Source organism: Xiphophorus couchianus, chromosome 19 (assembly GCF_001444195.1).
Source record: "Xiphophorus couchianus chromosome 19, X_couchianus-1.0, whole genome shotgun sequence".
Taxonomy (NCBI): Eukaryota; Metazoa; Chordata; class Actinopteri; order Cyprinodontiformes; family Poeciliidae; genus Xiphophorus; species Xiphophorus couchianus.
In genome coordinates this window covers 15,920,238-15,946,905 of record NC_040246.1, presented here as the reverse complement: position 1 = coordinate 15,946,905, position 26,668 = coordinate 15,920,238, and the positions used below count along the sequence as shown (strand labels likewise).

General features: G+C 38.6%; 1 protein-coding gene across 4 annotated transcripts in view; it reads left to right on the top strand.

The window, feature by feature from the left end:
- tmem63c (transmembrane protein 63C) overlaps window positions 1–26,668 on the top strand; it is a 40,032-nt gene that overhangs the window by 4,498 nt on the left and 8,866 nt on the right. For 2 of the 4 annotated variants that reach the window (XM_028001185.1, XM_028001186.1), the window contains exons 2-13: window positions 10,480–10,705; window positions 15,340–15,419; window positions 16,167–16,254; window positions 18,345–18,382; window positions 19,516–19,658; window positions 20,816–20,867; window positions 20,968–21,076; window positions 25,505–25,578; window positions 25,688–25,768; window positions 25,840–25,960; window positions 26,107–26,240; window positions 26,353–26,475. In XM_028001185.1, coding sequence (XP_027856986.1) covers window positions 10,496–10,705; window positions 15,340–15,419; window positions 16,167–16,254; window positions 18,345–18,382; window positions 19,516–19,658; window positions 20,816–20,867; window positions 20,968–21,076; window positions 25,505–25,578; window positions 25,688–25,768; window positions 25,840–25,960; window positions 26,107–26,240; window positions 26,353–26,475 — 1,253 coding nt within the window. In that variant the 5' untranslated portion in view covers window positions 10,480–10,495. Of the gene's footprint in view, window positions 1–7,034; window positions 7,093–10,479; window positions 10,706–11,052; window positions 11,163–15,339; window positions 15,420–16,166; window positions 16,255–18,344; window positions 18,383–19,515; window positions 19,659–20,815; window positions 20,868–20,967; window positions 21,077–25,504; window positions 25,579–25,687; window positions 25,769–25,839; window positions 25,961–26,106; window positions 26,241–26,352; window positions 26,476–26,668 lie in introns of those variants that run through there. The other 2 variants (XM_028001187.1, XM_028001188.1) reach the window with 2 other exon arrangements.

Here is a 26,668-nt window from a genome sequence, read left to right as displayed (position 1 = left end):
CAGAGATTTAACCCTTCCAGTCTGAACATTTTGGAAACAGCCAAATCTGCAGTACTGTAATTCATCCACACTTTGCGCTATCTGAAAGATTCCAACAGTTTCTGAAAGGGGAGACATTTCGCTTTCCAGCCAATATTGGGTTATTATGGTAATTTCACTCCCATCATAGCAAGGAGTGAAATTAATCTGAGATCTTTTAATAGACACTAAATTGTGAAGATAGCCGCAAGATATTGAAGGTTCCAGTTGTTATGGATAATTGGGCAATATATATTTTCTCACAGGACATTTAAAGAACTTTGTACAATTATAATAAGCAAAAATATCCAGGCAGAGATTTGAAACGTAGGACTCAAAGGGTTAGAGAAGAGAAGCAAAAGCAAATGAGGTGGATTAGCAGTTTCTGCCAACCACTGATGGTGTCATCCAGAACCTCTTGCTGTGGAATATTATCTCTGCTGTCCAGAAATTAAGCTCTTGACCTGTCATGACAGGATCTCAGTCAGAGGCCTTTTCAGATTTATTATAAGACTGACTGCTACTGGAAATCCTTTGTGCCGCAGCATTAACATCCACAAGCACTCTCTTCCCTTTGAGATAAATAAATATAGTATTTTTGAATTTAATTAAAAAGGGACTGGTGTACATTTGTAGTTTTTGTCACACAACAATTTTACATCTACTTTAAACTGGATCTCTACTTTGAAGACATCTATCAATAAAGTCTCAAAAAAAACAAACCCATGTTTGTGACTACAATAATACAAAATTTTATCCAAGTTCAATGTGTGTAAATATCTTTACAAAGAACTGACACAAGCACATGCACTATAGTAACCAATTGGTATTCTTGTAGTCATTCATGTGCTTGAATTCGTTTTTCCTCTGAGATTTTAATTATGCGATAATTTTGCAGCGTACTTTTGCTTTCAAAATTTGATCCCATACAGGAGATGGAAAAGTGCACTCTGAGGCCCCTAAGGGGGGACAAATGAATGCCGGTCATCTTCAAGTATCACACAGACATTAATAATTCAGGAGGTTTTAAGCGGAGATTCATAAAAGAATCTGGCAAACACAGAAAGACACACTGCCTTCAGAGTCATGATGAAATATATTTGGTTAAAGTTAAAGCTGATATCAGTATTTTTTAAATAACTTTTACTTCTGAGTTCTGTTCTAGTTTCTAGGTCGCACCAGTTAAATTAATTTAGGGTTAGGGTTGTAAAATTTGTAAAAGAATGTAATTAGTCAAGACAGAAAAAGGCAAGGAAACAACATCTGAGAACACAGCCAAAAGTTTAAGTAATTGCAGAACAAAATGTCCACCCTAATCAAAGGTAATGATTGTAAAGTCTGCAGTTCAAATTTGAGTTTGTAAGGTGGGGGCAGTTGGTTGAAATCTGTCTCAGAAAGCAGGAACTTGAAGATGTAACAAACTGGCACTCTGGAATAATTTAAAAGCACTCTTTTGCCAATGACTCTTGTGACGAAAATTGTATTTTGAAACATTTTTGCAGGTTTCAGATATGTTGTAATTTCAAGTCTGGTTCGGACCAACGTTGTTACTGTGATATCTCCAGGAATGCATAAAACTCTGTGTCACCTGAAGAGCCAGCTTTATTTTAGCAAACACTGCAGTGGTTGTATCAGTTTTCTCTATTTTCACTCAGTGTTTTACTGCCAAGAGTCGTACTGTAATATTGTAATTTAGCTTTTAATACATTATGCTAACATATTGTGTCAAGCCACTCAAACTTTAAGTCCTTCTGCAGTTTATCCACAACAGCATGTGGCAAATGGAAGGGAAGTTACAACACTGACATAAAATCACACTCATTGTTGACTCCCTAATAATCAAGTTTCATTATTCTGGGGCAAAAATGTTTCCAACACCAAAACAGTTTTTATTCCCTATTCTTATTAATTTCAGCATAGTTCCTCATCTTTCCTGGGCAAACAATTTTGCAGTAGAATTGTTTAATCTATCCATTTTTCCACTTTGTCATTAACCAGCTCTACATCTACTGGATGTATTTCTTTTGAAAAGTCATAGAGATTGACATGCTTCAATACTGTCCTGTTAGAAATGCAATGCTAGTATCCATATGTGGTATCATATTCCTGTTTTACTGGTCCAGATGAAACGGGCCCTTTGCACAAAATGAAATTATTCTTTATTTTAATTTATTTATGTTTCATATTTTCAGTAATTTTAGTTTTTCCAGTGTTTTAGTCCATATTTGCTCTTTACGCCTTTGTAAGAATAATTTAATATTTTTGGTCAGTTTTGTTGGCTTGTTGCGTCATGTTGAACAGGAAAGGGGCTCAGGCAAAGTGATCAAACCTTACAAATAGTGAAGCTGATGTAGAAAGATCCCTTTTTATAAGTCAGATGCATGCCATGCATATTGAGAGGGACTTCTTTGGTGAGAGAGGAATAAGGAGACCAGTGTGTTTGCAATAATTAAAACTGGAGCCAATGAGAGATGTAGAGGAATAGAAAGGTTTCACACTTTAGCAGAGACTCCATTCATGCCGCCAAACGGTTATCTTATAGACTTCCCTACATGTTCCCTGTGGAGGTGATGATTGCAGTGCTGGCTATTATTGGGAGTGAGATGTGTAGTGCTGCACGTATTCAGGTCCTCTCTGTGTGAATATAAGGACAATTTGTCCCCAACATAATTAATGAGTGTGCCAGGATGATTGCATCATTTGTGAGTTGTATTCATGTGAGTCATCTCCCCAGCCGCATGTCTCAGGCTGTTGGGTATAAATGAAACAGTCAGATAGCACTTTGGTAAAATCCCCTTTTGACAGAAAATCGAACACAAACAGAGGCTTGATGATGCCACGGATAGCTGTGAAACCTCCATTTGTATTCCATCTGTCATTTAAGCGCAGCCGCTCTGCTCTTCAGGCTCTGCTTTGTTCTTTTTACGTCTCGTGGCGGAGTGTGGGCTCCCTGCTATTTAGGATTCAAGCTGTGAGTTTTCCTGTTCCACAGGGGTCCGTCGGATTGATGCCGATGCACGCAGCATCATCACTGATGTGTACGGACTAAAAGAGCTCTCAGTAATCTATCATCTATACATGGCATCAAATATTCATGGGTTTGTGCAGACATTATCATCTATTCTCATTTGTCACTTTTCACTCGCTCCTTTTTTTTTTTACAAACTGTTTTCTTTCTTCTTAAATATGCAACCACCTGGCAGAAAGTGAGATTGAACTTTTCAGGATTAGTGTAAGAAATGAGTGTGTCTACAGCACTTTGAATTAAATGCACTCTAAAAGTCATTTGTAAGTTAAATCAGAAAGACAAGACACAGCTGAGCAGGAAGACATGATGAGGCACTTTTTATGCAATGCATATTTTCAGCCTTGCAAAAGTATTCATACCCCGCATAGTGTCACATTTCAAACTCAGAAAAGATTCACTGTGATTTATATGATAAACAAAGACAGAGAAATAAATGATTCACTGTTTTAAATCTGAACAGTGTGATTTGTTCACATTTAGCCTAAAGGTGCTTTTAGGAAGCATTTGGCTGCACAAGAATTGAATTTAGGGATATTAGAGTTCAGGGGACTGATTCAGATTTTTATCTATAAAAAATTGACTTAATCTATTCAACTTTGATTTTATGTAATACTCCAACCCAAACAAAACAATGAATTATGCTGAAGGGTCTTGTTGTGATCTGACAAAAGGCTAAATACTATTGAAAGTCTCTAACTCAGGTAGTTAGATGGCTACTAAGAGCATTTGTGGCCCTAAGTAAACAGTCTTTTGTTAGTTTGTTTGCTCTTTCAAGTGATGTGTTCATTTGCAAATTGAAAGCTATGCGTGGAATAATCCAGAATATCTAGACATGCAGAATGTGATTGTTGAACTGGTCAATTTCACATTCATCCTGCTGCATGTAGCTCCACAGAGCCCAGATGGGATCTAATGAGGAGCGGTTCAGTCTATGTAGCAGCAGCCGGACAGCCCTCAAGGGGGAGGCTTATGTGAATCCAGACAGGAAGCAGGTGTTAAGTTGGATGAACACCGCCCCCTTTTGCAGCCATCGTTCCAGCCATGATATGGATCGTTCAGCTCCCTGAAACATCCTGCATAAAGGGGATGCCAGACTGAGTAGTGTAGCAAACACAACTCACTGGTCTGTGTTTGGGAGAGTGAGCCGTGAGAGAGGCAAAGCCCCTTCCCTTCTCCTCTGCTGAGCAGGTGGTGAGCAGATTGTGTTAACGTCTCCGCCCATTTTCCCCCTTCAGACTGAATCTGATGAGGCTTGGCCATCCACTCATCCAGGACCCCCAGCTCTAGTGTAACATCATCAAAACACACACCAGCTACTTCTGTGAAGTTCAGAAAAACATCCACTCACACCATAAATCTGCTTAGAAAGTATGCTATAGGTCGGCAACTAAGGTTTATGCTTAATCAATTAATCAAATAAAAAAATTGCCAACCACTTGAGCCTTTTATAGAAATGCGTTATTTCAATAATTGATTTATCACGATTAATCCAATGAATAGTTTCTACCCTAATGTTATATTGATAGCTAACACTTATCAGATGCTTGATATTCTTTTGCAGATATCAGAAGATATCTGCAAAAGTGTAATTTGTAAATTCTGATGGAAATGTCCCTATTACTTTGCTAGTCATTAGACCAAATAACAATTTCCTGTGTCCTAAATTTGGACACAGCTATGGACACATTTATGTATTGGAAACCCTGATTTAAATGGTTAAATAGCCATTTTTCATTGTATTTGCATAATCTGACAGAAAAAAAACTACTAAAAATACAGCCATTAAGTTGAGTAGATTTACAGAGTCGGGTAAGAAAGATATCATGTTAAGAACTAATTGTTTTAGCAAAATCACTGTGGCACAGTCCTTGGCACCCCTAACATCCAATTTAAATTTTTGTATCTGCTTGCTTTAATCCCATGAGACAAGGGCTGAGATTTCCGGCAACACACTTTCCATACCGCTCTGCAGTGGTCTGTGGAAAAGAGCCTCATGCTCAAAGTTAAGTATAGTGGAAGGTATGTGATGCTTTCTAAGTTACTTGGAGATGACATTTGGACCACAAGGAGGAGGCATTGGAGCTTGATTTTTTTTCATAGATTATTTGTCTCATGTTATAGTGTCAGGACATAGAGAGAGTTTTAACAAATATGTAAAAACAACCAATATGAAGTTCTCCTGTTTTCCCTGGCATCCTAATGTGGAGTAAAAAAAGTACTGTGTTAACATATTCTATGCATGGCTCATTTAAAAATAACAGTAAGTCAGAGGCAGAGCACTTTTTGGAAAAAATAACACACACATTACAGGAATTGAGGCAAAAATCAAGTGAAACTTTAACCATATAGCAGAGTCATGCTGAGTGAGCCGTTTTCTACTTCCAAAAGCAAAAAGCACCATAAGAGAAAACAGCCTTTTTAACAAGGCTGCAGTCAGTGCAGTTAAGAGGGAAAGTGCATCCCTGCAACCGTGTTTCTCATTTTCACTGAGACGGTGAAGCATCCTTGAGGTTGGCCTTTTTCTCTCACAGAGACGACCGGTTGATTAGTTGCCGAGGTTCATATGTCAACAGAGGCAAACGTTTTATTTATGGCCCATTCCTCTGAGACTGCGGAGCCGTCGCTCTCTCATTCCCCTCAAGCAGGCAATGTTTCTTTATCCAATTGAAAATTTGACAAAGGCATGAAAGCTTTATAGGTGCTGTCAGCCATTGCTGTGTGATAGTTATCAGACTGTCATACAGCTGGTAGCTTCAACTCAAACCGATTTTAAAATGGTAAATGTGAAATTGGATTACCAATCAGTTTCCAATTATAGCATGGCAAAAACAACTATTATGAGATTTAGATGGACAGTTTCAGGTAGCTAGTAAATGTCTTAAGTTTCAGTCTTTAACTCAAGGCATTCCCTTAACCTTTGCAAAGTTCTTAAACTAGTATCTCTTGAGGACTGGACATTGGTACCCCTGACCTAAGTGTTTGATTTGGGTTGGCTGAAGCAGTGACACATTCAAAAGTTTACAAGACACCGACTTCCAATGACTGGAGTTTGACGTCCCTATTCTATCTAATCTGACTAGATGGAGTATTTTGGAAGAAAATAATATTAATGCAAACGCAGAACCATAAACAAAATGAATTGTTCTCTTTAAGTAAAATTGTCCTTCAAAAAATACTAATCATCAGAATGGAAGTTATCAACCTCGTTTTATTTGATCATGAGATAAACTGCTTATTGTGACAGGTTTAGTCCCTTTATCGCACAAGCTGCAGATTTACGGCTAAATAACTGTTCAGTTTGTCACTATGAGCTTGTTTCATTGCTAAATTAAATTGTCCATTTGTATTTCTAATTATTTCTTCCTTGAACTCTAATATGCAGCTGGTAAAATAATAAAAAGTAAGCTTATTTAAAACAGTCTATGGTGAATGTAACTAAAGTGTTGTTGGGGAGGCTAATATATCTGGTTTCAATTAGTTTATTGCAACTTATTGATCCTCTGGCTGGCAGTTTATTTATTTTGCCTGAAACTGCCTGTGGCATGATATCTTCACTCTAACTCAAAGACAGAAGCCTGACTTCCCCATAAATTCTCATCCTTCATTTAATGGAGACTGGATAAAGAGGACATGTCCCCATTAAGTGACTAAATAAACACGTTTAGATCTTCACAGTGTGAGTAGTGCCAACCCACGCACACACACACACGTACACAGACGAGCCTCAGCTGTTTTCTTCTGCTGCAGTAAACAGATTAGCTAACATGAGTTTGCTTTTCTTACTGCTTGCCTCTTTTTTTCTAAATCAAACTCAGGTGCCTTTTCTAACCAGCTGTCAGCTCCCCTACTGACTTCAGCATCTGTGATTATTAATTGTCTGAACTGGGTGTGGATGAGGGATTTCACTCCTCCTCCAAGAACTGGCCACAATCCTGCTTCACCAGCCAAATATCAGTTTGTAAATCTGCTGCGCTGGCCCTATTCAGAGGAGGAGGGCGACGAGCAGAGAGGAAGGATTAGAAAGACAACCACATTTGCAGAGTTGGGTAAGCTGGAAGAGAAATGGATCAGCATGAGCTTGTTGGAGTGTTCATACTGTACATGAGGGGATGAGATGGGGAACAGTATCTTTGCATGGAAGTGCTGAATCATGCTGTGGCATTTACACAGATGCTGTGTGAAGCGTGTATTGAGCTGGCTTGTATCGCACAGCAGCCTGTCTATCTCTAAAGGAGGGGGATGAAGGAGTCCTCTGTTCTCATCACAGACAGCAGAAAGCAAAGCAAGTATCAGCAGGAGCAGAAAACGTTCTGGATGACTCTGTTAAGGCTCAGCATGTTTCCAGGTTACAGCTACATAATTATGTTTATCCTCCTCAATAAGGCGCGATTTCTGTTTGATTTAGCTGCTGTCACTTCACGTTACTGTTCACACAGCTGCTCTGGGTTTTGTTTGCGCCCTTCTGGTTAACAGGAACATTGATAATATGAGAATAATTCTGTCTGAAGCTGATATTTATAAAGATAAGACTCAATAAAATAAATAAAATTAGGTTTAGCACTGTAAATAAAAAACTTGTTTTATAATTTCCTCAATCCTTTCTAATGCTTCGTGTCTGTTTTGCTGCATTGAGAAGCATTTTCAGATTCAATACTGTCATACATAAGATGCTACATAGTGAGATTTACGTTACTTACTATTTAACCCTTCAGTGTTTTGAAATCAAGGTTTTTGATCACCACCAACTCAAAGTGTTTATGGCCAAGCTCACCGTAACATTAGCTGGTCAATAGGTGGCGCTGTTCACAAGCCTAAAAATTAACATTCAGTGAAAGTGTCAGAAAATCTAACAAAGTGGGGGGGTTGCCAAGGAATGGTCGGGACTACAATTCAGAGTGGTTGACTTCCTGAAATGTTTTAAGTACATGACATCAGTGTAAAAATTATATGAAGTATGTCACTTTCTGTTTGTGGGTGGAGCTAAAGTGTTCTAAAATTAGATGGTAAATTTGATTAACCTCAGTAAAAAAATCTTCTAAGAGTTGCCGTGAATAGATTTTGACATAATTTAGCATGTTATGGGAGGCTATATTGAATGCCAATATAACTCAAAGAAATATTTATGTTTGTCTTGGAGGATTCTATACGTTTACCAATTTTTAAATCTCGTCTTGAAAGTGGTGGAAAGTTAAAATAAACGCTTTTCCAACAGGCATTTGCACAGGCTTCAGTTATCAAGTTAAATTTATTAATGTATATGTGTAAACACTTGGAATTTCATATTTAGGTTAATTTAAAGTGTTTCTATGGAAACAACTCTATAGACTAGCTTGTTATAGATTTGCCTTCAGATGTGCCCACTGGGAATCTCCTTCCTGTCATCTCCACAGGGAGGTTCAGTATCTGAATATTGACTGTTTGCAATCCCATTTCTCAATAGGAGATGCGAAGGAGCTCACAGTGGAGCAGAAGGAGCCTCTTATTCTCTACTGTGTTGTATTTTTGTTCTTCTCTCCTTGATAAGCTCTCCTCCTACATTGTTTCTTCTGCTGGGGCTTCAGTTGCACAACAAATGCCAAGTTATAGTTCATTCTCAAAAGTATGGCAAACGCCCTTAGGAAGCGACGTCATTGTTTTAGTGATGAAACACGCCAACAGTTTGTTCAATAATAGGAGGCAGGCTTGAAGACCTTGAGTCACAATGTGCTAACTTGCAGGATTGAGATAGTTTTAGCTGACATTTACTGCTCCAGGGTGACCTGCGAATTTACTATGAAGAGCAATCTATATTTTCATTGTGAAATCTGATCTGATCTAGCTGATGTCATAACAGTCAAGTGAATTTGCTGTATTGATGCAGAGCTTTGTCTGAACTGTGCTGCTGCTCCATTGCCTCTGTTTATTCACTGAGGAAGGTACACAAGCCGGGCAGCTGTGGGTCGGTAATGTATTGATTGAAAGTGAGATTAGCATGTGCTGCTGGAGGACAGATGGTTCAGACCTCAGCTCTGTGGTCACGGCACTGACCAATGCAAGGCTCTGACAACAATCTGTTAATACACTGAATATGTTTTCAGGCTTTCATAGCCTGAAATAACTGACATAAAGAGCTAATGAGGACACAGTGTTTCTAGATTTTTCACCCTTGAGAATAAATTTTACTTTTCACAATGGCTGATTCACTTTTAAGAAATCACTGATCTTAAATTTGGGACTTTTACTGGGATCTCTTTTGATAGACCAGCACATTATTTGTAAAGCATGTGGTTTGCAAAGTTTTTGACAAATGGGAATCTGCAAAATTATGAAGGAGTCACAATGTAATTAGGATTACAGCTATAAGTTTATTAGGGTGTGTCACACATATCTTTCTTTTACACTAGAAGCTCAATCAGACTGGATGGAGAAGCACTGTGAACTTGGACTTTATTTATGTCTGGACTTTGACTTGGCCGTTTTTGGATCTTTGAAATAAACCATTCCATTGTAACTCTGGCTGTTTGTTGAAGTCGATGTGCATCATTAGTTCAGACTTCCTACTTCCACATCTCTGCATGTCCGCTACCCTGCTTTGAACCTCTAAATGCCTTACTCTCTAACCTGTCTGATGTGTCTCATAGATTCAGATCAAATTGACTGAGGTTCCTTGTTTTATTGTTACAAAATGTGGAAAAACAGATTCTAACACCTGCTCGAGGTTAATAATCTGTTTTCTACTTTTAAATAACATCCTCTGTCTGTAACATTGTAAATGCTGGGGCATGCTGTGGTGGCGCAGGGGGTTAGCACGCCCCACGTTTGGAGGCCTTAGTCCTTGACGCGGACGTCGCGGGTTCGACTCCCGGTCCCGACGACCTTTACCGCATGTCTTCCTCACCCTCCTTCCTGTCTGCCTACTGTACAAAAAAATACGAGCCAGAAAAAAAACATTGTAAATGCTGTATTTTTAGTAAGTGGTGCTTATTGGAGCATCTAGGTTTTACAATAGCCATCGCTGTGTAAGTCGGCATTTTATGTACTTGAAGGAGCTCTAGTTTAATTTGTTAAATAAAACGCCCAGCACAGCTCAGTTGCTGCTAACGGACCATGACGCTTAATGCTCTGGTACTAACTCCACTTACATAAAGTGCCACTTGCTAATTAAAAAAATCATTCACACTTTCACCACTTGCTACTAAACATCCCTTTTCGCTGTGACTAATCTATTGCATAAAAATGTCTATTGTGCAGTTTGGTGAATCTGTCTTTTGTGAATGATGGATTTTAATAAATTTTTGAGTAAAGAATCTATGCTTTATTTATTTTTGTTATGAAATATTCTCCTGCAATATAAATGCATATTCATAAACTTCTTCTTGTCATTGCCTCACCTAAGTTAACACAAAAGGAAGAATGTGCATTTATGTCTACCTTTTGTCTGTCTCCTCTGTTAGATATGATCCAGTCCTGATGGAGTCGTCAGAGCTGTTGGAGACCAGGGCGCCCCCTGTGGCGCTGCGGCATGTTGAGCTGGATGTCTTGAGATTCCTGCAACCGTCGGCGGAGGAAAACAGCACAGCAGAGCAATGCTTCCGCTCTCACTCTCGCAACAGCGTCCTCCAGGGCCTGCCATTTGGTGGGGTGCCCACGGTCCTCTTCATAAATGCGGTGCTTTGGATGGTACAGACTCTCATACACTCTCACCAAGAAGTCTGTTCACTCATCTGTCCAATAGCAGCATTTCCTAGTTTTCTGAAAACTGGTGCTTTATGTAATATAACAAGTGGAAAACACTAATTTAATTCTACAGATGACCTATTATGCTTCCGTAAACAAGTTAGGATAGATCTGTGGGATGTTTGAAATATGCTCATTACATTTTTTGAACCAAATCATTGTTAGATAATGAGATTTTGGTCTGCTCAGTTCTGCCTATTTTGAGCATCTTTCAGAATGAGCTGTTTTAGGGTCCCTTGTCACTTTAAATCTAAATAAACTGCTGCTGGCCACGCTCCCATCTCAACAGCTTGCATCTCACATGAAAATGGCTTCATAATTATACAGCAGCACATCTTCGAAAAGCAGAAGTAGAGCCACCTGCACAACCAACGAGAATGCATCAAGTGGTTTCTGAATAGTGAGTCAGCAACAAAACACTTGTCTTTTCCAGCAGTCATTGTACAGCGCATACAGCGGTTAGATTAGCTGACCAAATGTGTTGGAGCTCTGCTTGGGTTGCTAGGTAACGGATCAGTGTCTGTCGAATGTGGCTTAACAGTTTAGAGGTTTTTGAAATGGCTCCTTTTCCAGACATCAAAAGTTATTAACTTATTGCCAAGAAACACAAGGGGGATTTTTTAGGTGTTTGTGTTGTTTTTAGAAGCAGATGAGACCCAAATGTAAGAGGAAAAATCTACATTTTCCATAATAGATCCCCTATGATATATGCAGTGGTGATAAAAATGGACAGACTGATAATACAACAAACAACTTCATATATATTTGGTTTGAATGCATTGTTTACAGTCTACCTAGTGTCAAAATTATACTTGTAGGGTCACATATATTCATACACCCCTACTAATATTTGGATAACTGACACTTATCAGGTTGCAGAGAGACAACTTGATTTTTGAAGAAATCAAAAAGCTTCTTGCATGAAGCTGGTTGGATATTTGACCAGTTACTCTATCAGAAATGGTGGAGTATTTTCAAATTGGATGGTCTGCTAGTATGGCTCACACTTTTAAGTATAATCCATAGATTTATAATAGGATCGAAGTTTGGGCATTTTCAGAAGTGCCTAAGTTTTAACCTTCCAGCTGTTGTCTTGGGGTACTTACTGAATTTGGAAGTACTTTTTGGTCTTAATTATACTAAATGGAACTTGGTTATCATCTTACTGTCACTGCCTTATACAAGAGTTGATACATAATTATTTGATTTGGAAGCCTTGTCTTGACCCCCTCAAACATTTTTTATGTCAATGTGACCAAATAACCCAATATTTGTCTATTCTTACCATAAAACATTGCTCTTGATGTTCTGGGAAGATATAAATTTTACAGGTTTTCTTTGTTGGCCTGTAACTGCTGAAAATGTATGGACTACCAACAAATAGTGTGCAGTCTCTTTGTTGTTTACTGAAGGCCCTTCATCCAAAGACTGATGTTTCCTGCTTGTAGGTTTCCATTTGATGGACTTTGGGATTTTTGTCTGTGAAAGGTGCTGGATAAATAAAATTGACCTACTCACTTTACTTCATAATGTTGAAATATTCATAAAGGTTAGTAAAAAAATTGCCATCAGGTTCTGATCTTAGAGCTACCTGAATTCCTAGGAAATTTAGTTAGAGATCAGAAGCTACAGAACTGGTTATGGTGGCGTTAGAGTTAACAAACTGAGTTGAACAACATGAGTTTCCATCACAGCAGTGACCAAGTCAGTCTGCTGGGAGACTTGGGAGACAGATTTGAGTTTCTGGCCTTTTTGAGGACTTGTCAAATGACTCGAAGAGTTAACAGAAATCACAGTTTCTGTTAACTGAAAATAATTTTATTTTTTAAAACATAATCAGAAGTAGAATTAATCTCTTTAAAACTCTTTAAATAATTTTGCCTTTGTCCACCGCTGCACCTTCGACAGATTTGGCTGATAGCAATGTTTCTAAATATGTCTGAAGCTGCCATCACCTTGTTCACATATCACAAACAGACCAATGCAAGCAGACAAGAAGAGTGTGATGGATGAGCATAGTTTTGTTTTTGAGAAACCGATTTAGACTTTCTAATAGAGATCATGTGTTATTCCTCTGAGAGCTTCGCTTCTCGTCATTACGATGCTGCCATCACCACTTTCTGTGACCTTTAGCAACTTGGACGAAATTATGTCTGCATCGACTGCAGTGAGGCTCCACCCAACACTTTTGGAATATAATAGAAAACAAATATTGCATTTCCTAACGGTCCCTTGCAGTTTTAATATTGTGCATATTTTCAATATAATTTATGTCTCTAGTTTCAAATACAGAAATAAGATTTATGTCCCAGGGTAACAGTGTTTCGAAAAGTATTCACACACTTCAACTTCAACATTTGATCATGTTACAATTAAAAGGTCAATATCTATTTTATGTGACTGCAAAAAAGTAAAGTGGAAGGAATCGTTTTCAACATTTATTACAAATATGACTCTGAAAAGTGTGGCATGTGTTTGTATTCAGCCCCTTTTACTCTGGTACCCCTAAATCAAATCCAATGCAATCTCCAACTAATTAATAAATGGAATCCATCTATGTGTAATGTATATTTAGACTGTTTAGAGAACATGGTGAAAAAACAGCATCATTAAAACCAAGTCAAAGGTAGAGCTTGGGAGGAGCTGCAGAGATTCACAGCTTAGGTGAAAGAATCTGTTGACAGGGGAGATGTAAACTTTGCACTCTATAATTCTGACCATAATAGAAGAACAAGAACAAATGCTCTATTAAAAAATAATGTAAAAAGGTCTTGTTTGAAGTTTGCCAGAAAATATGGTGACATAGCAAACGTGGGAAATTATTCTGAAAAAAGATTAGTGCAGAATTGATGCTCTTCTTTAGCAGAAATGGTGAAGTTAGTCAATGCTAAAGCTGGATGGATCTAAATGCAGGACAATCCAGGAAGAAACAGCTTCACAGACTGCAAAAGAGATTGTGGCAGAAATTTATCTTCCAGCACAGCAGGATAACAACCTTAAATATACAGCTAGAGCTACAACAGAGTGGCTTTAAGTACTGTATGTTCACATGCTAGAATGGCCCAGTCAAAGTCCAGTTGAGGATTGTGGCAAAACTATATGTCTAGACTCAACTACTTTGCAAAGACGAATGGGCCTCACATTTTTATTTGAGTCTCTAGATATCCAAAACTGCAGAAACAAACCCCAAAAGATTAATTGTAATTCTATGAAAAAAGCTTTTTCTATAACGTATTGATTCAGAGGGACTGAATGTAAATGCATGCCTCATATATGAGAGGCATCCATTTACATTCTGTAATCATGCACCCACTAGCCTTCCACCTTACAAATATGTCCTACTTTTTTGTTGGAATTTTGCATAAATCCCCCAAAATACACGTTAATGTGACATCATGTGAGCAAGTTTAGGTTTATGACAAAAGAGTTTCTAATTTTAACCCAGCTCCACTCAATTTGATCTGAGATTTTGGTCCCCATAATCATGTCCATAAACAGAAATGCAAATACATCACATTCTTGTCACACATGTCAAGTTAAATATACTTTTGGGAATCGAGTTTGTGCATTATTTACAAACACGGGTGTGCTGTTTCTGTTGCAGCTTTCCAGATAATAATAGACTTCCACTTGGAGCTGTCAGCCGGCTCAGTTCCACTGTCAGGCCTCGTCAGTCTTGATCTCCGCTCTCGATCAGCAGCCTCCATCTTTTAATTGGCTCATTTTATGACTGCTGGGTTGTCGAGCCAACAGAGAGGGTTCGAACGCCGTCTCCTAATGACGGGCATGAGTCAACGTGTGTTTCCCTCCAGGTGACAGGAGGACGCCTCGGCATTAATCCCATCATCACACTGAATAAAATATGCGCGGGAGTTATAGAGGAGAACCACACTTCGAAACAGGAAAATGTTTAATGACGAGGGAGGAGAAAAGTACTAGGAGGATAAACGTTAGCCCATCATTCATCCAGGGGCCTCTGCTGTGCTTTCATTGCTTAAAGATTGAATCGTTCAACATTTATGGGTGCTTTTCTCCATTAACACAGCTGTCTAAATAGGCTCAGAAGAGGAGATGATTTAATGCTGCCATTAAAATCAAAAGCTCATCAGCACTTTTACTCAATTTGCATTCATCATCGTTCATCCATGACCTTTCAGTTATGTCCGTGGATACCACTTAACTCCACTTTTCAACTGTACTGAGTGAATAGGTTTTGTTTTTTAAAAAGTGCTTGAGACAAACTGCTTGACATCCATTTGAGGTTATCCCGGTTTATTTTTTGCAGCTGACCACTCTGATCTGACATAGCTGCATGGCATGCGTTCACGCTGACCCGGTTCTGATAGTTTCCAAGACAACCATACACGAGAAAGTACAGGGAAAAGGAGGATGGCTCTTTGTTGCTCCAACATGTCAAATGTTTGAATTTCCTGAATGCAAGACGGAGATTTTGGAGGCAGCGCCTTGGTCACACATTATGGAGACACTTGAGCCGGAGCTTATATGAACAAAGTGTTTGACTGAGGATATCTGATTTCCCAGAAGCTCTGAAATCATTTCTGTTTTTTGTGTTGCAGTTGTTATTGCTCATCTTTTCTTGTCTGAGGAAGGCTGCGTGGGACTACGGTCGTTTGGCTCTGGTTATGGAGAATGACAGGTAAATCCCTCATTCGCCACCCTAATCAGAAAAATCTGATATACTCTGCAGCCTGAGGCTCGTCCAAATGTTCAAGATGGGAGAAATTGTGCTCAGTGGAACGGCTCCCTCTGCTGCCAGACAAAGATGGCACATGCAGTCCTTTACTACACTGTATAATTTTAGAATAAGGTGCTTTGGAGTTTTCCAAATATGGGGGTACTGAAGTAGTATCTTTTCGTTGTATATTCATCTTTTGTGTTTCTTCACTGTAAGTGAAAATTAAATGGATTTTTATATTTTATTTATTCTCTTTTAATTGGTAATATTAAACATGCATTTTACCAGAATGAGGTGATCGACATATGCAGTGTTCCCACTGTTCAGTCAGTATTTGGAGGATGATTTAAAGTTGTGGAGTGAGTCTGCTCTGTGGGTTTTCTTGCTCATTCAGCACCCTACATCGTGGGTTTGATTAATCCTGCCTGACCGGTGGACGCTTCACAGTTCGAGCAGGCAGGCAGCATCTGTGCATTTTGCCAAGCGGCCCTTCTTTAATGTAATTGAATCATGCTGCCTAATTTGACATTCAGCTGAATAGTCAGTGGTGAAGCCTAAGGATTGATATCCACTTACTTTGTCACATGCTTGTTTTTGATGTCCTCCAGACTCCAAAGCCCATGGCAATTAATGCTTGTTTATTTGGGGCAATGATAGGTCATAAGTGACAGTTAAACATGTTGTTTTGTTCCGTCTTGTCCCCTTTAGTCTTACATCCCTGTTTTATGGAGAACCGAGTGAAAAAGAAAAATCTCCCTCAGAGTCCAGCCCCTCCGACTCTGAGACAAAGGACATGGTAAGTTTTAGAGCCATTGACCATGATGAAGCTAAAACCAAATGACCCATTTTATTTGAGAAAACATAACCTCAGAAGTCACTTAATTTATTAAAGATTATTGAAACGCTTTTTCATGGTAACAAGAGAGGCCATAATTACCATCTAAAAAGTTATTGCTGGGGGCTAAATGAATTCTTTATTTTGTTTGTTTTACACTTTTCTTTGTTTCATTAATAACAGGAACAAAATAAAAACAGATTTAGTTCAGCGGCGCAACAAAAAGTGTACGCGTGTATGTTTAAAGGTTTAAAGGGTTTCTATTTTAAATTATTTTTATGGCAAAAGCCCTAAACTTAAATGTTTTTATGTGGATTTTATGAGAGACACCAACAATAAGAAGTGCATCATTTTGAAGCAATAAGAACTTTTATATTTTCCAAAGTGTGTTGCTTGTTAAAATAAGAAAAACTCCATAATCACACATTCCAGGATAATTAGAGATGCGGGTCACATGGAACCTGTCTCCATCAGCTTTTCACATCTAGATTTCTTTCAACATCAACTTTTACCTCTTCCCAAAAATTCTCAAATAACATTTTCTCTAAACCTTTTCCATCCTAACACATGAATATGCTTTGATCTCATCGGTACATTGTAGCTCTGACTGCATAGTTTAGGCTGTTGTCCAGCTTGATTTTAACTCCAGCACATTCCTGCATTTAGCACCGTTTATCTTACAAATCAATTCCTATCGCCTTCCCTGTCACTGTTGAAGAAAAGTATCCACACAGCAGTATGGTACCTCCACCATGTTTAACAGTGGGGATGATATTCTTAGGCTGATTTGTAGTGTTAGTTTTCACATACAGCATTTTGCATGTAGGTAAAAAGTTTAAGTTTGATCTTATCTAACAGGAAGTGGTTCCACATTTATGCCGAGTGCTGAAATGTATAAATCCTGGGATAACATTTTTAACCCAACCTGGCTTTAAACTTCTCCACAACTTTCTTCCTGTTCTGTCTGTTCCTTGATGTTTATGATTCTTTTTGTTCACTAATGAACAAAAACAACTGGTGTAATCTGGATTTAAAAATTTTCCCTTTAACAGGAAGAAACTCCAGCAGAACCAGAACCTGGCTCAGTATGAGCAGCCATCTGCTACAACAAACTGGGAAGTCAAGAAAAAAAGTTATTTTTTATAAATATAAGTTCTAGAGGTTTTTAATTGCTCAAATAAGCTTCTAATTGCTTTTTACCCAGCATGCATAGTGTTTTAAAACATGGAACCACAATTATGGACAGTTTCCATCTTTGAATCACTGCACATTTGACCATCTATTTAGTGTTTTAAAATTTGAATTGTACAAATGCAGGTTAAAAATATATATGTTCTCACTCTAACATGAACTTGTGTTAGTTGGCAGAAGGTTATGGACACCATCCAATGACAAATTGAACCCTATCAGATCATCACGAGTGTGAAAGTATAGCAGCAAGTTGATGCTTATAAGGTAGTAAAGGCCTGTTTTCCTACTGCACCACTATCTTTGAGTCAGTAAAACTATAATTAGGGTAAACAAATGTGATAGAATGAGGGGGAGACTAGTGGAGTCCAGCCATCATCACCCTGCACAATATTTTTAAGAAATACTATCATTATCAATACCAAAGATACTGCACAGACAACCAGTCTCACACAGGTTTATTTACAGTAAACCAATGTGTCACTGTTAATTTGCTGAATCTATTTTCAAGCCTAAAAACTGCTGCATGCTGAGTTTTTCATAATGAGGCCCGGTTTGCCCAAGATGGCGTGGCCCCAACTGTTTGGATCGTGACTCAGCCGAACTGTCTATGACTCCCCATGACACCTGTGTGACAGACTGAAGTCACTCCCTGCCTGTTTATAACACTGTAAGTCGAAGAATCAGACAGGAGTCAGAGGCCTGTGCCCACACAGAGCCGAGGCGGCAGTAAACTGATTACAGCGCCAGCCTAGACCCATTAAATCTCCGTGTCACCCTGCAGTCCTCATGCAGAGTCCCCGCATGTTGCCACATGTAGCGTGTTGTTTATCATCTGTTTTGTTATTCTCTTCTCATTCCAGGGCTTCTGCTTGTGGCTTTCATCTCTTTACCATATGAAGTAAGTTAAGACACAGAAGTTTGTTCTGAAATTATTTTCATACCCTTCTAATCTCAGCTGATGTCACCATCCAACATAAAGTCTAGGTTACAGCTCTTTTAGCAGCTCAGTAACCCTAGCTGGGTTTATGTGGCTTTCTGCTGGATGTTTGCATTAACTCAAGGCTGACTGCACATGGCTGTTTTAGCCTGTAAAATGGTTCTTTTAATGGTATCCATGGTTTCCATAGTATTGTGGTGGCGTTTGGGTGCTGCTGTTTTTAGCTCACATGTCAACGGCTCACCCAGGGATCTCCAGGGAAAAGCAAACCCACCCTGAAAGCTCACAATGTGTGGGCTGCATTCAAACCAGAACACACTGCTTACCACTTCTTCCTGAACTTCCTGCCCAGGAATCTCTATGTTTTAGCTTTAATATTACAACCAGTGTTTTACTCATATTGACTTTGAAGCTTCAGAGTTCATGTTTATCAAGCACTAAACTTAGGTTAAACTGTTGTTGTTTTTGTCCTGAGGGCCAAAATAGTCAAATAAAAAGCACTTGCAGGCCCTTTTTGTCTTATTAAATGCAAAACATTGTGTGACATTTATCGTATCTGCTCAAATAATAAGACTACAACTTTCAAGATTTTATTGAAGCAAACAAAATAGCTGGATTTTTTAAAATGCAAACCATAAAACGGGTTTTTTCTTGATTATTTTTATTTTTATGTTTTTAATGCGGGTTGATTGTTTTCTCAGCCCAAGTCTGGGTAAGAGTTGTTGGATGTTTGTGGTCTTATGATACCAAATTACGACAAATGCAAATATCTGGACGATGACAAAGAAACTTTTTTATTTTATTTGTCTGTGAAATTTGTTAATCTTAAAGAAATAAAAGAAATATTCTTCACCTGTGTTTATAGATCATATTTGCCTGTCAGACCAAAACCTTAGATTGAGCTGAAAAGCAATCCTTTACTCATTTGTCAAACCTGGACTGTAAACTAATTTTTTTTTTTTATCCTTAAAACATGAATTTGGCCATGTGAGAACTTCATCTTTGTTAACTCAAACAGTTTCAAGAACTTGCTTTCAGTTCTGAAAAGTGTATATTTTGGATAGGCATTTCATCCATATATTTTATGTGTGCAGGGACGAGGAGATCTGCAGTAAATGCGGCATCGACGCAGTCACGTACCTGTCCTTCCAGCGTCACATAATGCTGCTCATGACGGTGGTTTCCCTGCTCTCCTTGGCTGTAATCCTGCCGGTCAACTTCTCCGGGAACCTCCAGGGTACGATGGGTTGTTAGGCAATTATGCAAGGAACGCTGTACATCACCCTAAACGCACCATTCCCACCATAAAACATTGACGTAGCAGCTGTGGAAAATTCTTCAGCAGCTGGTCAGAATTAATGGGAAGGTGGATGAAGTTAAATGTAGGGCAACCGTAGCGGAAAACCTGATGGAGGATGAAAAAAGATTTGAGACTAAGGGTGGAGGGGTTTCTTTTTAACTGCAAAAGTACTCTAAACATATAGCTAGAGTAGCAAAGGGCAGATTCTGATTAAAGTCCATGTATTAGAATGAGTCAAAAGCTCAAACCTAAATTCAACTTTCTTTGGCATAATTGTTGCTGAAAGGTTCTCTCTCCATCAAATTTCACTGAATGTTATCATTTTATTAGCATAAATTCCAGTTTCTACATGTGTCTCACCCCTAAAACATAATTACAGTGACACGGCTGACTCAGAAGGAAAATGCAGGTCACCCTTCTCAGATTTTTATTTGTAAAATTTGATAACCATGTATCTACTTCCTTCGTCTTCAGAATTGGGGGGCTATTTTGTGTCTTATCACGTAAAATCCCAGTAAAATACATGTAAGCTTGTGGTTGTAACAGGACAAAATGTGGAAAAGTTAAAGTGAGGATTAAAACTTAAAATAAAGATCCTGCTCTATATATATAATCTAAGGCTTTTGACATGCTGGTGAGAAGGCAACCCAGGCTAGAATAGAAATGGCTTCATTTCCTATTGGTCCACACAGGCAGGTGTTAGGAGCGGGCTGAAGCGCATAACCAGCTGCTAAATAGCAACAGAAATCCTTTCTGGCAGCTGTGTGTTTATTTTGTAGGAAGCACAACAGGATGAAGGCAGGGACCTTTTATGGGTTCTGTGGGGAACTGAGATGGTTTCTACTAGCTGTCGTCTTATGGACTGATGTGTCACCCTCTGTTAAATAAACTAACGCAGGCTGCCATAGCAATGGCAAACAAAGGTTGGCCCAAATTAAACCAGACATGGCTGACGTGAGGACATTGTGTAAAATTCATATAGCTGAACATGAGTTTGCTTTAATTGCACCTCTCCCTCTAGACAAGAGTGGTGGGATTTTCCTTTTAAGCTATGACAAAATTGAAATGTATGTCATGTGGCATTATTTCTACAGGAAACAGTCCCGAGGACTTTGGAAGAACAACACTTGCTAATGTTAGCGCAAAGTAAGTGAGAGACAACATGGATGACATCACACCTCATGAAACAAACCAGAGGTATTAAAAAAAGTATCTGTAACTGTTGAGTTATTTGTGTGCTTCAAAGGGACAACTTTCTTTGGCTGCACAGCGTCTTTGCTCTGGTGTACTTTATCATCACTGTGCTGTCCATGGCTCACCACTCTGCAAGGCTGGAACACAGAGATGATGAAAAGGTCTGTCAGCATCACATCACATCAATCCCTACAAGAAAACCACTTCCCCTCTGTGCCTTCATTTGTATTTTACACCTACCTAAATGGAAGACATAGACTTAGCTTGCTTTCAATGTAATCTGAGATATTAACTTATGTTATGTACCAGCAACCTTCATAAAACATTTAGTAGTGTATTGTTTTAAAATTAGCCTAAAGTAGTTATTATGTATATTTCTCAGGATATATTTGGAATCGACATAAAATGTGCACTCAAATTAGAGATTACAAGAACAATCAATGTCAAGAAAAAACAAAATCAAGAATTAGTTATTTTTTACTTCAAATTTTCTTTTCTTACTCTCCCCATCATTCATTAATTAGTGGTCCATCTTGCCCTTTATCTAATGATGGCATGCAAACAGCTGTTGGTGTAATCACAAAAAGGCGGTCACTGCTTCTTGCAGGGTGGCATTTTTTGTCTGAAGTTTACATGTTGCAGGTAGAGACATCTAGCTGTACATGTGTTATTGTGCATCTGTTTGCAGCCATTTTCATGTGCAAGTGTAGACATTGACTTTGCGGTCATGGCCAGCAACATCTTATTTGGGTGTAAAGGGACAAGAAGGCCCTAAACAGTTCATTGTGAAATGAGATCAAAATCAGCAGAACTGACCAGACTAAAATTTGATTATCTAGGAATGATTTTGTCCAAACCTGTTAATTATAGCAGAATAGGTCACCTTTAAGCTCTGAGAAAACTACAGAGGGGGTCAGATCTAGCTCCAACATAGGCCTACTTCATAGATTTCTAAACCCTTGAAATCTGAGAAGGGTTTCTAAACCCTTTCAGGGTCTGATTTTACCAAGCACCTCCTGTTTATGTTTTTTCATGTTACTCCATGGTGGGGAGTTCTTGTTGGTGACCAGGAAGGAGTGTGTATTGTGCTTGTCTACTCTTTTTAAGAAGATGTTTCCTTTTGATAGGAAGGTTACATTTGTGTTCCTGCTGAGTATTGATTGCTCCGTTTTTGTTCAGAGGCAGCTTTTGTTTGGTTTAATGGTTTCATTTACGTTCTATGAATATTGTTGAAACTGATTTTACTCTAGTTTGAGGAGTAAGGGTGTTGCTTGTTTCTCATTTCAAGAAGCTCAAGTCATTGTTTTTATTACTAAACTCTTATTTTTGCTACATTCCTTCTGCCTTTTTATTCTTCCCAAAGCATTGTTTATTGTTACATTCCCTCATCTCCTGGACAGCATCTGGAGATGTAACAAGTGGGGGCTCGTCCGGGATCTTTTGAATGAAAAGTGTTTTTAGAACCACTCATGTGGTGGGATGAGTAATCCAGTTTGATTTGTGTCCTTTTTTGTTTTCTGAGTGATAGGTATTTTCTCAACCTATAAAAAGAACCACAGACAACATTATTTAGTTTTCAACCAAATTCTTTCAAGAATTGAGAAGGCACCTACAAGCTCCTACAAGCTGATCTCCTTGAGTTCTGCCATTCTGCTGCAGAACTTGTCTTTTTATTAGCAGAGAAAGAGAGTGATCTTAACAAAAAGGGGGGGTACCCTGATAACAAGGAAGGAAAACATAAACTAAAATCTACACACAGACAATTAGAGGCAACTAAGGAGTATCTCAGGAAGTTCTCCTAAAGAAGCACCTGCAAAAACATGCTTGAGGTCAAGGAAAAGTTAGTAATGTCTTACACACAATTTAACAAGTTCTTCCTCTCTGGGGTGAGAACACTAAACCTTAAAATAAAAAACAACTAGTAATATAAAACTACTAATGTAAGAAAGATAACAAAACATAATAATTCTAACACTGAGGTAAGGTGGTTATTGATGTAGTAGGATAGAGGGGGCTCACTGGATCCAACAGTCCTATGTTCGGATTGGTCCGTGTGGTTTCCTTTCTTTTTTAAATTTTGGCTGACACATCATAATGAGCATTAGTTATTGTGGCTCTGTAAAACCATTGTTTTCTGGTTCAAGTAAACAAGGTATCATTTGACCTGAATGAGTTTGTGGCAAGCTGGATGAATGCATGAAAACAGATTTGAGCGTGAACTATTGTTGCTGAACATTTGTTGTCACAAGGTGGTCTTTATTTACCCTGATGTTGATGAAAGATCTTGGGTTAATGCAGAGGATGGAGATCCATCTGTGCCTGCCTCGGGGAGGGCACATGAACCTGTGGTTGAGAGTAAAACTCCTGCCAGGAGTGTGAATGAGGAGGGTTAACCGGTCACTCTGTCACGTTACGATCTGTTCTCTGTGGAGTCATCAGTGGGTTCCCGTTTAAAGGCACAGTTAAAGCTAAGGTTGGCCCGATTTCACTTGGAGAAAGAAGAAAGAGAATGAGAGTTCCAGTTTTGAAGAAAGTTGGAGTTGACGCGGCTTGAAGCTAAAACAACTATAGAACTTTGTGAACCAGAACTAAGAAAATCCTCAGTTCCTCTTCCTTTAATGAAGGTTTGGCAACCGTAGAGGGAATGTTTGACGTCAGTAAACACATCTCATTAGTTCCAGTGTTCCGTGAGATAGAAGTTGAAAGTTATTTTGAAGTTTTGAATGAATTGGAATGGCCTTAAACTAGCCACAGGATGTGAGGGCTGTACTTTAATCTTAACAGGTGTTGTCTCATTCATTTTCATTTCCACACCAGGATCACGGATGTCCTTAAATGCATTCTGCCAGTTGTGTGGATAAAACTACTTTGCAAATTGTTAAAATATGTTGACTTTCTCTGCAATTAAATGAGTACAGCTTAAAATGAAAGGATTGCAATGTATGCAAATAAAAACTTTTTTGATTTTATGTAAAATAATATAATAATATTTAAGCACATACCTGCTGTCTTGAAGTTCTATTTATGTGGCCAGATTTTACCCGTGGGCCTGGAGTTTGACACATGATCTAAACCAACAGGCTCAATAAACTTGTGCTGTATTATTTTCTAAGGATAGTTTGTTATGCAGAAAAATGAAAGTTGCCATTTTGAGATCGTATGAGTTAGTGCCAGAGGCTTTCAGGAAGCGTTCTCACCAAAGTTTTTCTACCGATGGTTGTCCTGTCAAGTGAAAGATGTTGATTCTCTCCAGGAGTTAATGTTCAGATAGACTGATCGAATAGTGGTTTATCTAAATGAGCAAAAAGTAACCACTTTAAAAGAAGCAGTGATTCTTGCAGGTGAGTTTTTCTTGACTCATCAAATCGCCCTTAGAAGCTTTGATTTCATCCAGATAAAGCCAGAAGTGTGATGGTTTCTAATGCTGCTGTTTTTTCTATTTTCCCTTTGACAAAGTCTGAGAATAAATGTTTCTTCTGTCTGAAACCACATAATCTCACAGCTGATTGTGATGCATATAAATGTAAACAACTAAGATCCTGCTGTGAAGCATGGAACAGGAAGCAGGATCTGACCAGCTCACTATCACATACTCCACCTCGATCTCTACACGGTATCAGAGAGTGCTTGAGGAAAACTCAAGATCATCTCTAAACAACAAAACCAGCATAAAGTAGAACAGGACCATGCAAAATGACAATGACCCAAAATCCACCCACAACTGATTGAAATAATAATAATAATCAGTCAAAGCCCAGATCTTACACCCACTAAGACGGGGAGCGACTTGAACTTGGCAAGAAATCTCTCAAGTTCAAGTTTATTTGTACAGAACATTTCTGCAACAAGAAATTTCAAAGTTCTATACACCATAAAAACATAATATAGTCACCAATGGGGAAACAAGCAATAAACACTACATTTTATCAAAATCATCAATACACATAAAATATATTCATAAATTTTCCACCTACTCTAAACAGGTGGGGTTTTAGCCTTGATTTAAAGAAACTCAGTGTTTCTGCAGTTTTGCAGTTTTCTGGCAGTTTGTTCCAGATTTGTGGTACATATAAGTTGAAAGTTTAGTTCTGGTTCTGGGCATGCAGAGCAGAATAGAACCAAAAGACCGGAGAGGTCGATACGACGACAACGTCTTGAATGTATTTTGGTGCTATGTTGTTCAGTAATTTATAAACTAACAAAAGTATTTTAAAGTCTATTCTCTGAGCTACAGGGAAGCAGTGTAAGAACTTTAGAACCTCAGACATCTTACAACTTAAACTGTCTTGATTTGGTAGCTGAGAGAGCAACTTTTCCTCAGATGCAATTCTTTTCAAAGACCGTCATAAACTAAACAGTTAAAGAAGTAAGGTAATAAAAATGTTTGAATTTCAATTAGAAAAGAATATATAAGTTTATGAATGCTATTTGGCAGTACAGCTCTACTTTTATAGTTTTCTTTAAATCTAAAAATGTACACTCTTAGAAGAATTTATGTATGGCAGCATTTTAATTCTCTGTACCAAATTTAATTTTTATGGTACATTTTCACCAAAATAGCTAAACTGGGTGTGTGTTTCATGTTGCAGGGTTCCAGGACGCTGATGATCACCTCGATTCCCAGAGAGATCTCAGACCCGGGACTCATCACCAAGCACTTCCAGTACTCATTTTTCTTCTCTAGTTTCTTGTTAGGTCAATGTAAATCCTTTATTATGTTTATCAGTTAGCTCTCCAGGAGGAATAATCAATTTTAAACCTTCACCCACCAGCGAGGCCTACCCCAGCTGCACAGTCACCGACATCCGCTTCTGCTTTGATGTTCACAAGCTGATGAAGCTGGACTTGGAGAGGTACAGTCAACTTTCCTCGACTCAGATGGCGTCTCTTGAAAGTGGAGTAACACGTTCTGTGTGTCCTGCAGGCGAAAAGCAATGAAAGGCAGGCTGTATTTTGCAACAAAGGCCCAAAAAGATGGGAAGGTCATGATCACGACCCATCCTTGTGCTCAGATATTCTGTTGCGACATATGTGGTTTTGAAAAGGTAGGTTGGATGAAAATTAACTGTACTGTCTCAATTGCATAGGAAGAGTTTTACCACTGGATGGCACTGCAATGCAAAAGTATAAGCCATAGCATTGCTAAACGTGGTAAAAAGCTTTCTGAAGTTTGAAGTATTATTTTCTGCAGGTGGATGCAGAACAGTACTACAGCGAATTGGAGGAGAAGTGCACAGATGAGTTTAATGCAGAGAAGCAGCGGATCACCATGAAGAGGCTCGGTATAGCCTTTGTGACTCTCAGAGACGAGAGGATGACGGCTGTGTGAGTAATCAGCAGTATGACCCAGAGCTCCTCTCATCAGCGGGGAGGGATTGCAATGTTCAGACTCTCCTTACTGTTGTTGTAAATCATGAAGTCTTCATTTGTTTTCCAGCATTGTGAAGGACTACAGTCGCGTGCGTTGCCGCAGCAGACCCCAGCAGTCCAGCATCACAACTGTGGTGCAGTCACAGAGGTGGGGCATCAGCTACGCACCTGCTCCAAGTGACATCATCTGGTTTGTATCAGAAATACAAAACACAGTTTTTCACAAAGCCTCAAGTTGCAACCACAAACTTGTACTCTATGGAGATTTTATATGTGACAGCCCAACAAAACTTTTCCTTGAAGTTTTTATGTAAAAACTTCAATCAGAGGAAGATTTTTATAAAAACCTTGAAGAGTTTTTGTATATACAAAAACTTCCCCTG